Source organism: Necator americanus, chromosome II (assembly GCF_031761385.1).
Source record: "Necator americanus strain Aroian chromosome II, whole genome shotgun sequence".
Taxonomy (NCBI): Eukaryota; Metazoa; Nematoda; class Chromadorea; order Rhabditida; family Ancylostomatidae; genus Necator; species Necator americanus.
In genome coordinates, this window is record NC_087372.1 from 32,753,843 (window position 1) to 32,768,105 (window position 14,263).

At 39.3% G+C, this 14,263-nt stretch overlaps 1 protein-coding gene across 2 annotated transcripts in view; it reads left to right on the forward strand.

Annotated features, from left to right (window-relative positions):
* Positions 1-9,448, forward strand: part of RB195_020204 (uncharacterized protein) — a gene marked incomplete at both ends in the record, with an annotated part of 35,691 nt that extends 26,243 nt beyond the window's left edge. Inside the window, 12 exons of one of the 2 annotated variants that reach the window (XM_064188413.1) lie at positions 3,036-3,156; positions 3,287-3,393; positions 3,469-3,539; positions 4,089-4,205; positions 4,264-4,408; positions 4,477-4,580; positions 5,459-5,559; positions 6,513-6,576; positions 6,932-7,078; positions 8,948-9,039; positions 9,091-9,262; positions 9,323-9,448. In XM_064188413.1, coding sequence (XP_064044293.1) covers positions 3,036-3,156; positions 3,287-3,393; positions 3,469-3,539; positions 4,089-4,205; positions 4,264-4,408; positions 4,477-4,580; positions 5,459-5,559; positions 6,513-6,576; positions 6,932-7,078; positions 8,948-9,039; positions 9,091-9,262; positions 9,323-9,448 — 1,367 coding nt within the window. Of the gene's footprint in view, positions 1-3,035; positions 3,157-3,286; positions 3,394-3,468; positions 3,540-4,088; positions 4,206-4,263; positions 4,409-4,476; positions 4,581-5,458; positions 5,560-6,512; positions 6,577-6,931; positions 7,079-8,947; positions 9,040-9,090; positions 9,263-9,322 lie in introns of those variants that run through there. The other variant, XM_064188412.1, reaches the window with a different exon arrangement.
* Positions 9,449-14,263: the final 4,815 nt, after the last annotated feature.

The following is a 14,263-nucleotide window of genomic DNA, read 5'->3' on the forward strand; positions in this document are numbered from 1 at the left end:
ATAGACTTAAATTTTGATTTTTTTTTCGCCCTTTCTGAGCGAACCATCCACAACATTTACTACTTATAGCGGATATGAGTTTCGGTATCGGTACATACCTTAGTGAGGACAAAACTACCTGATACCTTGGGCAAAGTCGTAGACGGCCACACCGGAAGCAGCGCCGTGGAACCAGCGACAGCTATCGTGGTGGGACCACTCGTAGCTCCACTCAGAATGCACAGACGAGTTCAACTAGCAGGGGTCCCGCTTCGATTGCAACCGTTAACTTCAACGTACCAATTCAACGCCCAACCGCTTATGTAACTGCAGAGCCACTTCGAGTGCAGCCGCTTACGGAACTTTTACGGAACTGCAGTAGGTCTCAGATCGTTTTGACTCGGCTATAATTTTTATTGTGGTTGATCGGTATTTTTGCATTGGAACAACTTTTTAGTCACATTGCTTAATATTGCCAAAAATAGGTTGTCAGGTCAATGGAAATTAAAGATAGTTTCCGTTTATACTTCAGTGAGCTATAAATATGACGACAACAAGGGGAGCATTGACGCTTGGGCTCGCTCAAGAACGCCTTTTGACTTTTGCAAATAAAAAATCATTGGATCAATACAAAACAATAGATAAATAAATAACAATAAATGGATCTAAGATAAATTAAATTAATTAAAGAAACCTGATAGGTATAAATCTAATCTCATACACGCGCGAGTTACTTTATCAAAAAGATTCATTTTAAAGAGTTAAGTGAACCCATTGCCAGTTCTTCACGTCGCTTCGGGAAAAAATCATCAAAAATTAACTTGTGAGTTATCGTCGATGGACTTGAAGAAGAGAAGAGAAACTACTAGAGAAATAAAGAAGCGAACCGTTTATAATAAATTACACCCTCGCCATTACGTAAAAGTGAGGCTAGTCTATAATAACTGGCTATAGTTAGAGTTTTTCAGGAGAATAAATACACCCTCGTGTAGGTTATGTACGATTAGTGCAGGTTTAGTACGAAGCACTTTCGTATTTATAGGGACTTACTCGTATTAGGGATTGGTGTAGAGGCCGATTTTCATACGTAAAAAAAAGCTGTACTTTTGCCTATATGTGGCCCAGGTCTAACACTTTTCTGTACAACTGTCTGCTTCGCATCGGAATATTAAAATATTTGATTTTATTTTATCTTTTATTGTCCTCATTGAATAACTAAGCTACAAGCATTCATTTATTATTGATTGGTTTACTTTTGCGTAATGCAAGGTTTCAATTTACTACAAGCCGTCTGCTTCTTTATTTTTTTTTCGCAGTTTCTCTTCTCTTCTTCAGTCCATCAACGATAGTTCGTAATTTAAAATGTGATTTTTTCCTCCGAATCGACGGATAGGGCTATATATAGTAGTGTCAAAACGACATGAAGCACGTACGCAATTGCGTACGCGGCTTCTCTCAAGGCGATGCGGTGGAGCATAGCGGTTAGGGGGTGTGGTGAAGTCCGTGCTGGCACCACCCATCGCTGCAGTTGGTCCCAACTCGATCCCAACTGCTGCCTCCGCCGCAACGTTTCGGGCGCGTGCGCAAATGCACCGCAGCTACATTCGTGATTCATGTCGCTTTGGCCCGACTATAGTCACAGCCAAATTTTCATTTTCTGCTCCGCTCACCACATTGTGACCGTCTGTAGCTTAGCCTTATGGCTGCCGCAGTGAAGCGGAAGGTATGGTCAGGTCAAGAGACCTGAACTCACATCCAGTGTATCTGTTCTTGTGAGTATAAATCGAAAACGTAAAGTACAAATGGAAATGACACCATCAGCGACTTCTTTTCCCAATGGTGGAATTCTATTCTATTTGATTGGTTTGCTGACCTAAATCCAGCGCAACATCACTTCACTACGGGACCTAGCCGTTCGTTGAAGAAAAAACCTCCAGGTTAAGACGAGTGGAAACGTACCTTTGCGTTTATCAGCGGACAAATTTTTATTGATTGACAATGTATTCCAATAAGAGAGATTTTTTTTGCGGATAAGCTCATTTGTTCAAATGGCCGATTTTATTGGACTCGGACTTTGAAGACTAGCGGATTTCTTGAACGGCTGCACTCGAAGCGGCGCCGTGGAGCTAGCGGTTGCGATCGAGGTGGCGCGATCATCTCTGCAGTCCCAGTGAAGAGCCCACGTTGGTCCTTCGACGATCGCAACCGCTGGCTCCAACGAGCCGCCCACCCACGCAACTGCGTTCGCTTTGACGGGACTATAGTACGCTATCTTCTTCTTGCGTATTTTTGACTGTACCTTTTTAGGGAGAAGATGGATCTTATTAGGGAAAAGTGTAGTTTGAGGGGGGAGGATTCAGTGGCGCCCTTATTTCTGGACGCTCTATGTTACTTTTTTCTCTTAGTAACTTTAGCTTACGTGTCGTAGATCCTCTAACACCTAACGTTTAGATCATATGGCCCCGACTGATTTAATTTGTTACTTTCAGAACTCAGAGCGCCATTGAGTGCGACCTCCACAACTACATTTTACCCCATTTTACTACTTTGATCCATCTTTATGACTAGCGGCGGTTTACCACAGGAAGGGAAGGAAAAAAGAGTGTGTGTTGAAGGAAATGCTAGGAAAATCTTTGAGGAAATGACATATCTATTGATATCCTGGTGAAAGAAGCTTAGAACAAAGCTGAGATAGATGATAGCTGACCATGTCGTCGACTTTGAAAAGGGATTTCTTCCGGCTTCAAGAAGGCAGGTTCTCTTTGCACTTGGATACATCATCTTCTTATCACTGCAATATCCTTCCTAAATGCGAAACACTTTCATAAATCGACGGAGATCACTGCCTTCATCCAAGAATTCCCCGTAGATCAAATCCGTTACTGTTTTCGGACGTCTAAATGAGCGACTTGTCGTGCCTACACACACTGCATTGGAGTGAACGGCTCGCCTATCGTTTTCAGTCACGACACCTTCGGTTTTTTTTTCGACGCCTTCTTCGCTTTCGTTACTTTTGCAGTTTTTCGATTATCAGCAGATGTATTTTTGTTGTTTAGGAGTGATGAGTGGAAAAGACAAGTACTCTTCACTCCCTCAAGATGGCAATCCGGTGCAGTTCAACGCATGTAGCGATGATCCTGTCCTTCCCGACGATGTGGATCGTGAACAAGCTTCTAGGTGTTCTCTTGTAGTTGTTCCTATATTTTGAACGTATAATGTTTCAAGTACCATCATGGAAGGAAACGTCGTAGTTTTGCAGGAGTTTATTTTGGACAAGTATTTGAGTTTATTGCATATTTATTTGTAGGTCGTCCTTGGAAAATTGCGATGTTCCGAGCGAAAATTCATATCTTCCTGACAGTGGTCCAGCTTCTCTTGTTGCTCCGGAGAACCCTTATTATGAAAAATTAATTGGTTAGCATTCTCCATTCTCTTTTATTTCTATTAATTCTTCATCTATTCATTCGTGCTAGTATTCTACTCATTAAGGAATTGATGCAGAACCTGCCGCTTATCCAGAGGATCTAATCATGATTGGAAGTAGTGTCGACGTGCATGATGTAAGCTTACTGCATTGTCGCTTTCAGAGTTTTTTTTCTATTGTTTTCTTTTCGACGGTTCATACCCTCTAATGTTGTATCTACAATTTAATTACATAAAAGAAGACGAATATGGCGTAATATTTGAACATCATGCATAGTACCATAAAACTCGCAAATATCCTAACTTAAATAGAAAGATACAGCTTTAGTTATCTCGTTGATTTGAAGACCACACTTCGTTAGATTCTTAGGGCACCCTCAACTTTGAGGTATATCTGTCTTTACGTTTTGAAGGTTTCTTAAACGTTCATTTCATTTGTTAATGTTCGGAAATTCTCACTAATTTCTTTTATTAGTTTGTCGCTCCTCAATAAAGCTCTCTATAAACTCAGATGTTTACAAAACGGTTGGGTTTTCATTCATTTTTCATTTTTTGCATTGACGTTTAAAAAAAATCACATAAACTACGAGTTTGTCAGCCCAAGCTCTGGAAAACAAAGTGAATTCTTCTAGATTATGCTATATTTCAGATTTCCATGCTATATTTTTAAACGTTAATTGTTGCAGGATTCGAAGCCTTCTCTTTTGCTGTCTGAGGAGCCTACAATCAGTGAAACGTGTAACGACGTCTCTGCTGATTTAAATTCAAAAGGTTCCTCATCGCAACCAGAAAAAACTATTATGGTATGGTTTGTATGGTATTTGTTTCAATTCCATGTCATCTGATGTGACAGTTTTAAAGGTGATGCCTGAGGACATAGAAGCCGCTGGATTAAGCATGCAAAATTTGAACGATTTAACTGAAGCGCAGTTCAACACGTTAGTTGAGATTGCTGAACGTCGGGAACGGAATGCTGGACCGACATTGGCGGCTCACAATCAGTATGGTATTGTTTACGTCTCCTCCATTCGCATATCTTCTTATTTCACAGTCAACCGTATACAATATTTTTAGGTGATCAAATGCCCAACAATTCCGCCAGCACCGATTCACTCACCATGATAATTGCTGACGATGGAAGTCTGAAGGTTACGGATGCATGTGGTCAGATGCTGGTGGTTCGTTGCAAAATTTTCCGTATTTTTTTTCTAGACTGTGCTTGGATATCTGCTTAGGGTAAAATGTAGTTAGAAGGCCCACTCAGTCGCGCCTTTTATTTCTGGAAGTTAAAGGCATCACCCCACGAATCTGGCGTGGTATGGATTTCCGTTGGAGTATGCCTATATGGGGTCGTAGATTATGAATTCAGGTGTGGTTCCGCTCATCTCTCTCATTCTCTCTCTCTCTCCTTTTCTCTCTCTCTCTGCATCACTGTAAACAGGCGGGTTTGGAATGTGGTTCCTTACGACGTCCTGCAACACGCCACCCTTGCCACTGCGATTCGTCGAATGAAATGAATTGCCATTAGGGCGTCCGAATCATAGGTGCGATAGGGAGGAGCCGGACCCTCCTCAGGTGAAGGGAGTCTAACTCATGGGGTGCAACTCAAGTTATGAGGATCCCTTCGCTAACCGTCCAGAAGTGAAGGGGTCGGAGCACCGGCTCCGACTATCGCATCTATGGTCCGAATCGATTTCCGTCGTAAGAAACCGCATTCCGAAGTAGTCTGTTTACAGAAATGCGGGGAGAGATGAGCAGAACCACCTCTGTATTCAGAATCTCGATATAGGTATACTCCAACGAAAATCCATAAGACGCCAGATTCGTGGGGTGATGCCTCTAATAGCTAAGTCAGGGGCCCTAAGACCTAAGCATTAGTCGTAGAGAATCTATGACATAAAAGCTAAATTTACTAAGAGAAAAAAGGGACCTTGAGCCTCCAGAAATAAAAGCGCGACTGAGTGGCTCCCATCCAACTACATTTTCCTCTCTGCTTAGGTTTTAAACTGCTATTTCCGTTTTTTTTGTATAAACTTACCCACTAAAATTTTTCCAGTTTGACCGCACTCAATTGGCTGCCTTACGAATCGACGTGAACAACCTCACAGATGAAAGCATCCAGCAAATTGTGCAGCTGGCCATGCCTGCTATCTGTGTGTGAGTTTTTCCTTTGGATTATGCTGCTGTTTGATGTCTTCGTGGAACAACATACGCAGATGTTACCAGTTTAGAACTGGTTTTTCATGTTTTTGTTCTTTTGGGATATGTTGTGAAGTTTGAACTATTGATTGTCTATTACAATTCCTTTTTTCTTTTTTTTTAAATTTCGGGTGCATTCAATTCTTTTACAACAGGTTTTGTTCGTGTTTAAATATTCTATGATCGTCGCAGCTTGTTTTAACTTGACTTAGTAGTAATGCAAAGTGGATTTTTAGCACTTGAACCGAAGCAGTTAAGACCTCATCCGCCACTTTAGGAAAAAAGGTGGTACAGAAAATATTTTCACAAATAATATGTATCAAAGGCATTCAATTCATAGGTGCGATAGTGAGAAGACGGTGAAGGGGGTTTGTTGGGGTGCAGAGCAGGCCTTTCAATAGTCTCCAGAAGGAAGGAGCTCAAAAAAGGGGGGGCGACTATCCTATCTGTGATTCAATTTTTTTCGTTCTTTGACCGCAAAGGGAGATGACTGTTTATTGGTGTAATCCTTTCTGTATTTCGCATTGCATGGCTTTATTCTTCGTTTCATCATATGTTTAAAATTAGAAACCTCATTTTCGATCGCAATGTTGCAGATACAGTAAGGGAAAGCTTTCAAGGCAAACATTAACTCAGAGAACATAGCAATCTGCGGTTATCTGCTGTAAATCTGTTTTCGTGTGTAAAACTAATGTTCAATGTTCCTCTTTAAAGTAGCGTAACAATTCAGCTTGCGCAGAAGATTCTATTGAGCGGGTAAGAGTTTAATATTTTTGAATGGCAACTATCTTTCATGCTGCGGATGTAACATCGTGGCAAGAGTGTTCTTGAAATCGTTTTTAAAACCAAACAACAATTCACTCTCTGTAATTTCCATACTGTGAGATTTTTTTCAGTCTTTTCTTTTTCAGTAGCAGTAAATCTATAGAAATGCCCAAGCCTGACTCCCAACATCCTCTGCGTTCCGGATCTAGGGTTTGTTATCATTGTTTACGAACATTCATTTTTCACAGATTTTTCTAAGAGAGCCAAGTTAAGTGTGTCAAAATGAGTTGACTTGAGCAACTGGATAGGCAGTTGCATTCAAAATGGTTTGACAATCCCCTCTTCTAGCTCCACAACCCGATTGGAGCTAACGAGAATCCGATAGCGAGTGCAACTGCTTAAACAATTCCAATGAACTCAAGTCAGGTTGTTTTGACCTGACTCGTGAACTTTGTTAGGGTTTCTAAGTGGTTCTTTGCTCTCAAGAGAAGAACATGTGTCCATTGACTTTGAAAGATAAAATTTCCTTACCTTCATTCTTCTTCGTATTGACTACTAGTTTCAGAATCTTGGTAACAATTCGGAAGTTGCTGCTTTCAAATCCAGTGATACTGTTCCACGGGTTCTTGACGAACAGGTGGAGGGACGAGTTTCGGATCAAGCTGCCCCACGAAATGCATCAATTCGTTATGTGAAAAATGGGAGATGGAAGGTACGCAACCAATTTCTGTTGATAAAAGAGACGGGTGTAGTGTAGCGGCTAGAGGTTTTGCATTCTGCACGATCGATCGGAGGTTCGAATCCGCCCTAGTGCTCACCAAATCTTTCATCCCTGCGGGGTCGATAAATTGGTACCAGACTTATCTGGGGAGATAAAAACACTGATTTGATCATCGGCTGGTCCGGAAAGTCATTGTATAGGCCAATTACACGTTCGTGAACCTCAAACGATTCTGGATTGAAGTCCGTCCCAAGCGGATTGATTAACACCAGACACTTTATCCTTTTATTAATCATAGTTGTGGTTTTGTTCCACAATCATATGGAAATTCTTACTCAGTATTAAATTATAGCATATATCGTCGCTAACTTTATAGGAATGAACCTACGTGTTGTAACCAATTCTGTTATTTTGTCAGACATACTAGTGAACACTCAAGTGGTTAGATTTTGCTGCGAACAAATATGTGGATCATGCTCATCATGATCGTTTGCGAAAAAATATGTAGATCATCGAAAGCATTGCTTTTTGAACCTTCATGGAATAAGATTAACGAAGGTTTAAGGGGGCAATTTTTTTTTTCATTGCAAGAGATAAAGCCAAAGAAAAACTTTCGTTTCAAATTGTGATACGCTTTGAATTATTGTGAAAACTACAGTGTGTTTGGAGCTCATTGTTAATGATTTTAAATTTTTTTTCCAAACACACTTTTAAAAATAAGCGCAAATGCTTAAATTCACTAATCAGCAGCTTTAGCAGATTGACTGCTCAATTTTAATTTTGTACTGCCGTCGGAATGTAATAATGATGGCTTAGACATTAGAATTCATACAATTATTTAAAAAAAAAACAAATTCTTCGGATTCCGAGAAATGGACAAAGATTTTCGTTTGATGTGAGAATTTAAAGTGATTGCCTACAAAAACGTTGGAGTCTATGCAAATTCTTGGACATGAACTTTCAAAACTCTTTCAAAAAAGAACAGCGAGCTTGTTTGAGGAATTATTTTCTAATTTTTGTTTCTCTTGCGCTAGATCTTTTCAAAATGTGAGGGTTTAAATATTTCTATTCCTTACATGTGACACTATGCGTGACTTTTTTTCGACAGTTCTTCCTTTGATATAAGAACGTCCAGAGGTGAACCAAATTTCCCATTTCTCCGATCTCAGAATTCGAACCAGACTTACGCATTAGGATGAGAACTCTGACTTGGTACACAAGGGTCACATAGGCAGCACAACCTTTCGTAAACATCTGCGAGTTTATAATCTTACGCTCAGGCGTATTCTAAAGGGTTTGGTCATACCCAATCCTTCTATCTTTTGTCTTTTAATTAGCCCCATCATAGAGTACTGAACCAATTCTCAACATTTGAGTTTTATCTTGAAATTGTTTCTTAGATCATTACAGATGTAGGGGCTTGCATCTACTAGTTCGAATACATGAAATCACACTAGGATTTTGTAAAAGTAAGAGTAAACGAATGGTTAGTTCAAGCGTATGCTCTAAAGATCTTATTCTCTTATTTTCCTTTTTCCTACGCCTTCCCGTTCTTTCGTTTTTCGAGCGTTTTTTTTCCTGGTTCAGGCCACCGGATATGCATTCAGCTCGATAGTCACTCTTTAAAAGTGGTTTCACGGTAATTCCTCATGGTAGCCGATCTGTTCTTGAGAATTTCACTAGAAAAATTCGATTAGAGAGAAATTAGAAAATGACCAAATATTTGCTTGTTGCATTACATGGATTTAGTCCAATTACTCACTGGATTTTAGCTTATTCACGTTTATGAGAAAGCTCTGCTCTTTTTAAATCGCTTTTTTGTTTTCTGTTAGTTCGTAGCCCTTCATAATGGCATCATAGGTTCAATATGAAGACGGTCGCTTTGAATGGGTCGGTGAAGGCAATTCTAATGTATGCGAAGTGAAGCCTGTCCAGCATTCTGATCACTCAGGGTAATGGTTTATAGGTGTCTGGTGTGGCGGCTCAATTAGTCGTTTTTACAGTTATCACGTTGGAAACACTTCTTGCCAAACTGATTCATCTGTTCTGATGAGTTCACCACGTCTAAAACGAACGTGTTCGACTGACTCACCTTTCGACGGCGGGCCAGCACCGTTGAAACGGCGTGGTATTGCTCAGGCTCCGAACTTTTGTTGTCCAGTATGCGATCGGAAGGTGACCAAAGTTCTTCACTTCAATTATTTAGTGTATTTTAAACGTGGAGCAGTCATTCAGGTATACCAAAAGGAACCGTCATATATTGTTATACGATTACCTGCATGTGATGATTGTACTAAAGGAAAGATGATCGTGCTTGATGAGCGAACAAAAAGGCTAAGCCTACCCACTGTTCAAAAATAGATACATTTTGTTTCCTGCTATGGTGTTATGCAGACCATTTGAATCGAATGAATATATGGGAAAGGTGGAACTCATTAACTTTTTCTTGAGATAACAGTTATTTTTGCTTCAAATTGTAATTAGTGGCCAAATACTTCAAAGGAGTCTTCCTTTTTTGGGTAATATTTTGTGATTTAATAAATGTGTTGATATAGTATTGCTGTTTTTTGAAGGGTGTTTTGTCTCCGTCCACAATTGATCTATTTGAATCTTTTCAACGTGTCTGTTGAAGAAGAAACGTGTTTATTGCTCCGTTTTTTTTACGTTCCAGCTATTTTGGGAATTATAGCAGGATAACGATTCTCGTATTGTGATTGAATTATTGCACATCGTTTATGTTTTTGTGCACACACGATATTCGGTAAGGGCTTTGATGTGTTCAAAGAAGGGATATTGAAATCACACTGGAATCTGTTCCCAGTTGTTGAGAAGTACGATGGGGTTTTGCTGTTTGCAGTAGAGAGTCAACCCTCTACGAGCTCTGATTTTAATCTAGTTATTTATTTAAAAAAAGTAGCTTGATCATCTTTCCTAAGAGGCACTCACATTCATTAAATTTTGAGAAGTACGATGGGGTTTTAAAGACCTGAGGACTGGTGCGATTGCGGACATGCTTGCATTCGAAGTTAGACTCCCGCTGCTTCCAATCAGATCGTAAAATAGCTCTCATCTAAAGTGAAAAATGCTGTAAAATTATCGGTTAACAACTAATAATTCATAATTTGGGGAAAACTATTGATGGGACAACGAATCGAATAACACTAAGATTTCTCGTGGTAACTTTGTTTTTTTTTCGATCTTGCGATCGAACGGGCTTGTATTCCTACGCAGAGTTCCGTGCTTACTCACGCTCTTACGTTTCGCGGGCTTTTTTGTATGACCTCTAGTGTTGCGAGATTTGAACTTAAGAACTGGACGCAAGGCTGTTTAGATCATTTTACGGTCGTGAGCTTACAACAATATATTTTCGAATATCTTTCAAAAGGTACCTATAAGTCTGCATTCTTTTCTAATTTTTAGGTTCTCCTTTCTGCTTTTGGGCTACAGATATATATATATATATATATATATTTTTATATATATATATATATATATATATATATATATATATATATATACTAACAGCTACAGTTACATTTTCTCATGCATTGTAATTGTTTCTTTTCTGACATATCTATAAAAATTCTGAGTTCCATTTTCATGCAAGATTATAGGGAATAGGAGGACTTTCACATAAACAGGAATTCCGTTAAAAAGTAAGAATGTAACTCGGTAATTGATAATCTATCTCTCCCTGCAATTAATTTAAATAATAGTCACGGATGGGTTTTGTAACGATTGCACTTGTTTGCCGATATTTGTCCTCATCGAACAAAGGTTATAATGTGTAAAAGGTTTCCATGATTGAGAGAATGCTTTTATGCGTTGCTTATGCTGCAGAGAATCAGAGAGATTTTCTCGTCGTCCACATTGGTTGGTCCATCGTATTTACTTTTCGCCGTCCTTTCTTTGCTCATAGCAGTGCAGCGCTTTATGCGTCCGAAACGACTTTCATGTTTCTTTGAACGACATAAATCGTCGTCTGAAACACGTGCACTTCTAGTTTTTCTTTTCTTTTACTGTTTTACTGCTTCGTCGATTGTGGTTTCTTGGCATTACATCATTTTCCAGTGTTCTCTGTTTCTGCTATGGCTCTCCGAATGTTGTTGAGTTTTGTGTCTGTTTGGCGCACTGTTTTTCTCGGCATTCCGGAGCCAAAGTATCTAATGAGTGTTAGGATTGTCACTTTGCATAGATAGCTGAGATATGTTTCTATCGATTGATTCCGTGGAACATGATAGGACATGGCCTGAACGTCGCCAAAATACTCCGGTGATGATAGATTTACTATTATTATTTGACGATGAAAAGACATGGGACCTATCGAGAAGAATTAGTTCGATCAAAATAGATAATAAATAAACAACTGTATATGTATTTGTGCTATTATTGTATTTTTCTTATTAATGCTAAATTTTCACAGCCCACATTTTTCATAACATTTATCTGTCATATGTCTCTCACGGAAACCTTTAAGTGAAAAGACTGGAGTCCTTTCCCTATTGACCTTATTTGTGAGTTCTGTTTCTTTTTCTTAGTATCCCGGAGTCAGATGAAGAGACCTCCACTTGCATCCTCGAATCTTTTTCTCCGTATACGTAACGAAGTGAAACACGTGTAAGAGAAAGTCGGATTCTGTCGGAACTCCTGGTTTTCAGTGTAACGTTACATGAAAAACTCGTAATCTCACATTGCAATAGTTCCGATCGCGACGATTACGCGTCTTTCCACGAGGGTTTCATTTCTGCAGCGATACGGCAACGGTGAGGGCAAAAGATTTTGCAGGGATCAAATATCATTTTTGGGCATTATTGAAACTTTAGTAAGCTGTTTTTTTGGGGGCGTAAGCGGCTAGTGATTCAAAGTGAGTGGGACTAGTTTTGCACGCATTCGTTCGAGTCAGATATTATCTACTATTCATTCCGGATTTGCTAGCGAAGTGTTATTTTTACAGTTTTTCTTCTCGCAGAACGTTGATGCTTTCTCAACTTCTTCTCTGCTTCTCATTCCCCTAGTTTATTAGTGTACATTAAAAAGGGAAAGCTTCGAAGAACAGAGAAACACATTTGAGATAACTCCTTGCTTTTTTCTGAGTTGTTTTTGTTGTAGTTATTCTTCCGCATCACCAAACGAATGTTCTTCGAACCATGCGGTGTCCTAGATCGACAATAGATGTGTCGAAGCGTACAATGGCGCCTTTATCACTCCTTCAAGCTTTTTCTAAATCGTAATGTATACATGAATAGTCTGAGGAGTCGACATAGCGCAGAAGAAATAACTCTATAGTAACGTAGACAGAGTTGCTCTTCTATTTTTCTCACCTTCTTTTTCTCGATTTCTTTGTCTTTCAGATACTTTTAAACGATTTTCAACTTCTTTTAAATGATTCATTAAAATCCTAGAGAAAATATGCGTTGGGGTATTTTTCTATACTCGTATTGACTACCTGTTATTCTCCGTGAACAGCATAACCTTGTAGTTAGAAAAAGTTTACAATTATGATAGTTTTCCCTTTTGTTTGTTTTAAAGTAGAAGGCTTTACCCTTTTTTGAACTTAAGAAGTTATTTGTTATCTTTTGAACTTTTTGCTCATTTTGTCACAGCTGGAGTATTGCAGGAACGTGAATTGAATTTCTATACAAGCAGCAATACTTTAGTGTGAATGTTGTAAAGATTTACAATTGCATGTGATGGTTAGTCCTCTTTGCAGTACCGAATGTCTGTATAGTTGGTGTGGATGGTTTTGCTTTACAAATTGTTTCCAGATGTAATGCGGTGAGGATGAAATGGCTTTTTTGCGCATTTTGAAGGACTAAGTTCCTTTCTGCACTCCCTGCTGAATTAATGAGGTACTTTGGTGTATTCCTAACGAGCTATCCGATAGCGGAAGTCAGCAATAGGTTTTTTTTTTCTCAGTGTTTCATTGCCTTCCATAATTCTTCCTGTAGTTTTCTTCTTTCTGCATTTTGGCTATCAATCCTTTATAGAATTCGAAAGACTGGTTCTTATATATTGATTTTGTTGTGAACCTGATTTTGTTCGAGAACACAATCAGACTCACATTGTGTAGTTGTTTGACTGTAAAGGATTAGCGCCATCTAAACCTTGTGTAACCCTCGTATATATGGAAATTTGACGCGACGCAGTCAGTATTCGCATATTCCGTGGAAATTGACATCGATGTTGCTGGTCCAGTGAGTCCTAATTCTCTTGGGAAAATTGAGAGCCAATTACATCAGGTCAGAGACACGATTTCCTTTTGTCGTGGTCGCAAAACATCGCATGGTTTGACAACATAGTGTTCACGCGGTTCTTTTTTTTGTGTGTGTTTACACTTTAAGTAAATTTATAACATGTTAAATTCTTCGCAGTCCGAGGTGAATTTACTAGCATAATTGTTAGTTAAAAAAAAAGTCCTTAAAATTTTTGCTTTGTAAATATTGCGAAAATCACCCATTTGATTTTAGAACTATGATTTCATAGAACTATGATTTCAAAAGCCACGAGGATGACCTAAAATCGTTTAGTGGGATAGGAACGTCCCATATTCCTAAGCGTAACTACGTTCTTACATTTTCACGTCTCATTATCTTATTTCCTTTATGCGCGACAGTGTTTTTTTTTCATTTGACTGGTGTATTTATTTGCTTCGTGCGTACACTTGCCTACATTCTATCGTCACTGCGATATAGGTTTATTATTTCATGTAGCTGGTCGTTCAGTAATCGTATTAACGATTATGACGTTATTTCTCCTCGGGGTGCACCGCTTCTCTCGTTTCTCGTGCAGTAAAATAGCCGCCGACTACAGGAAGACTCATTGAACGGGAAATCCTTTCAGTGCGTTTCCGTCACGTCTCACAATAGTGGGCGGGGCTAACAAACAAAATGCGCATTTACACTCAACGATTTCCTGTTCGGGAGAAAGGCTTACTCTCAGGTCCTACTGTTTTTGGAGCCGCACAGCCAGTAACAAGGTCACTCAGTTTATCAAACCGACATGCCATCTGTAACATGACGAGTGCAACTTCTATTTTTTGCACTTAGGGTCTTGCTAGCGTCTTAACAAGACAAATTGACTTGTTTATTTCCAAAGTGGTGGTGTTCCGTCGACATGCCTTCCGGGGTGATATTCTTGTGTGCTGGCACGAAAATTCGCGGACGTTTTCAAAACCAG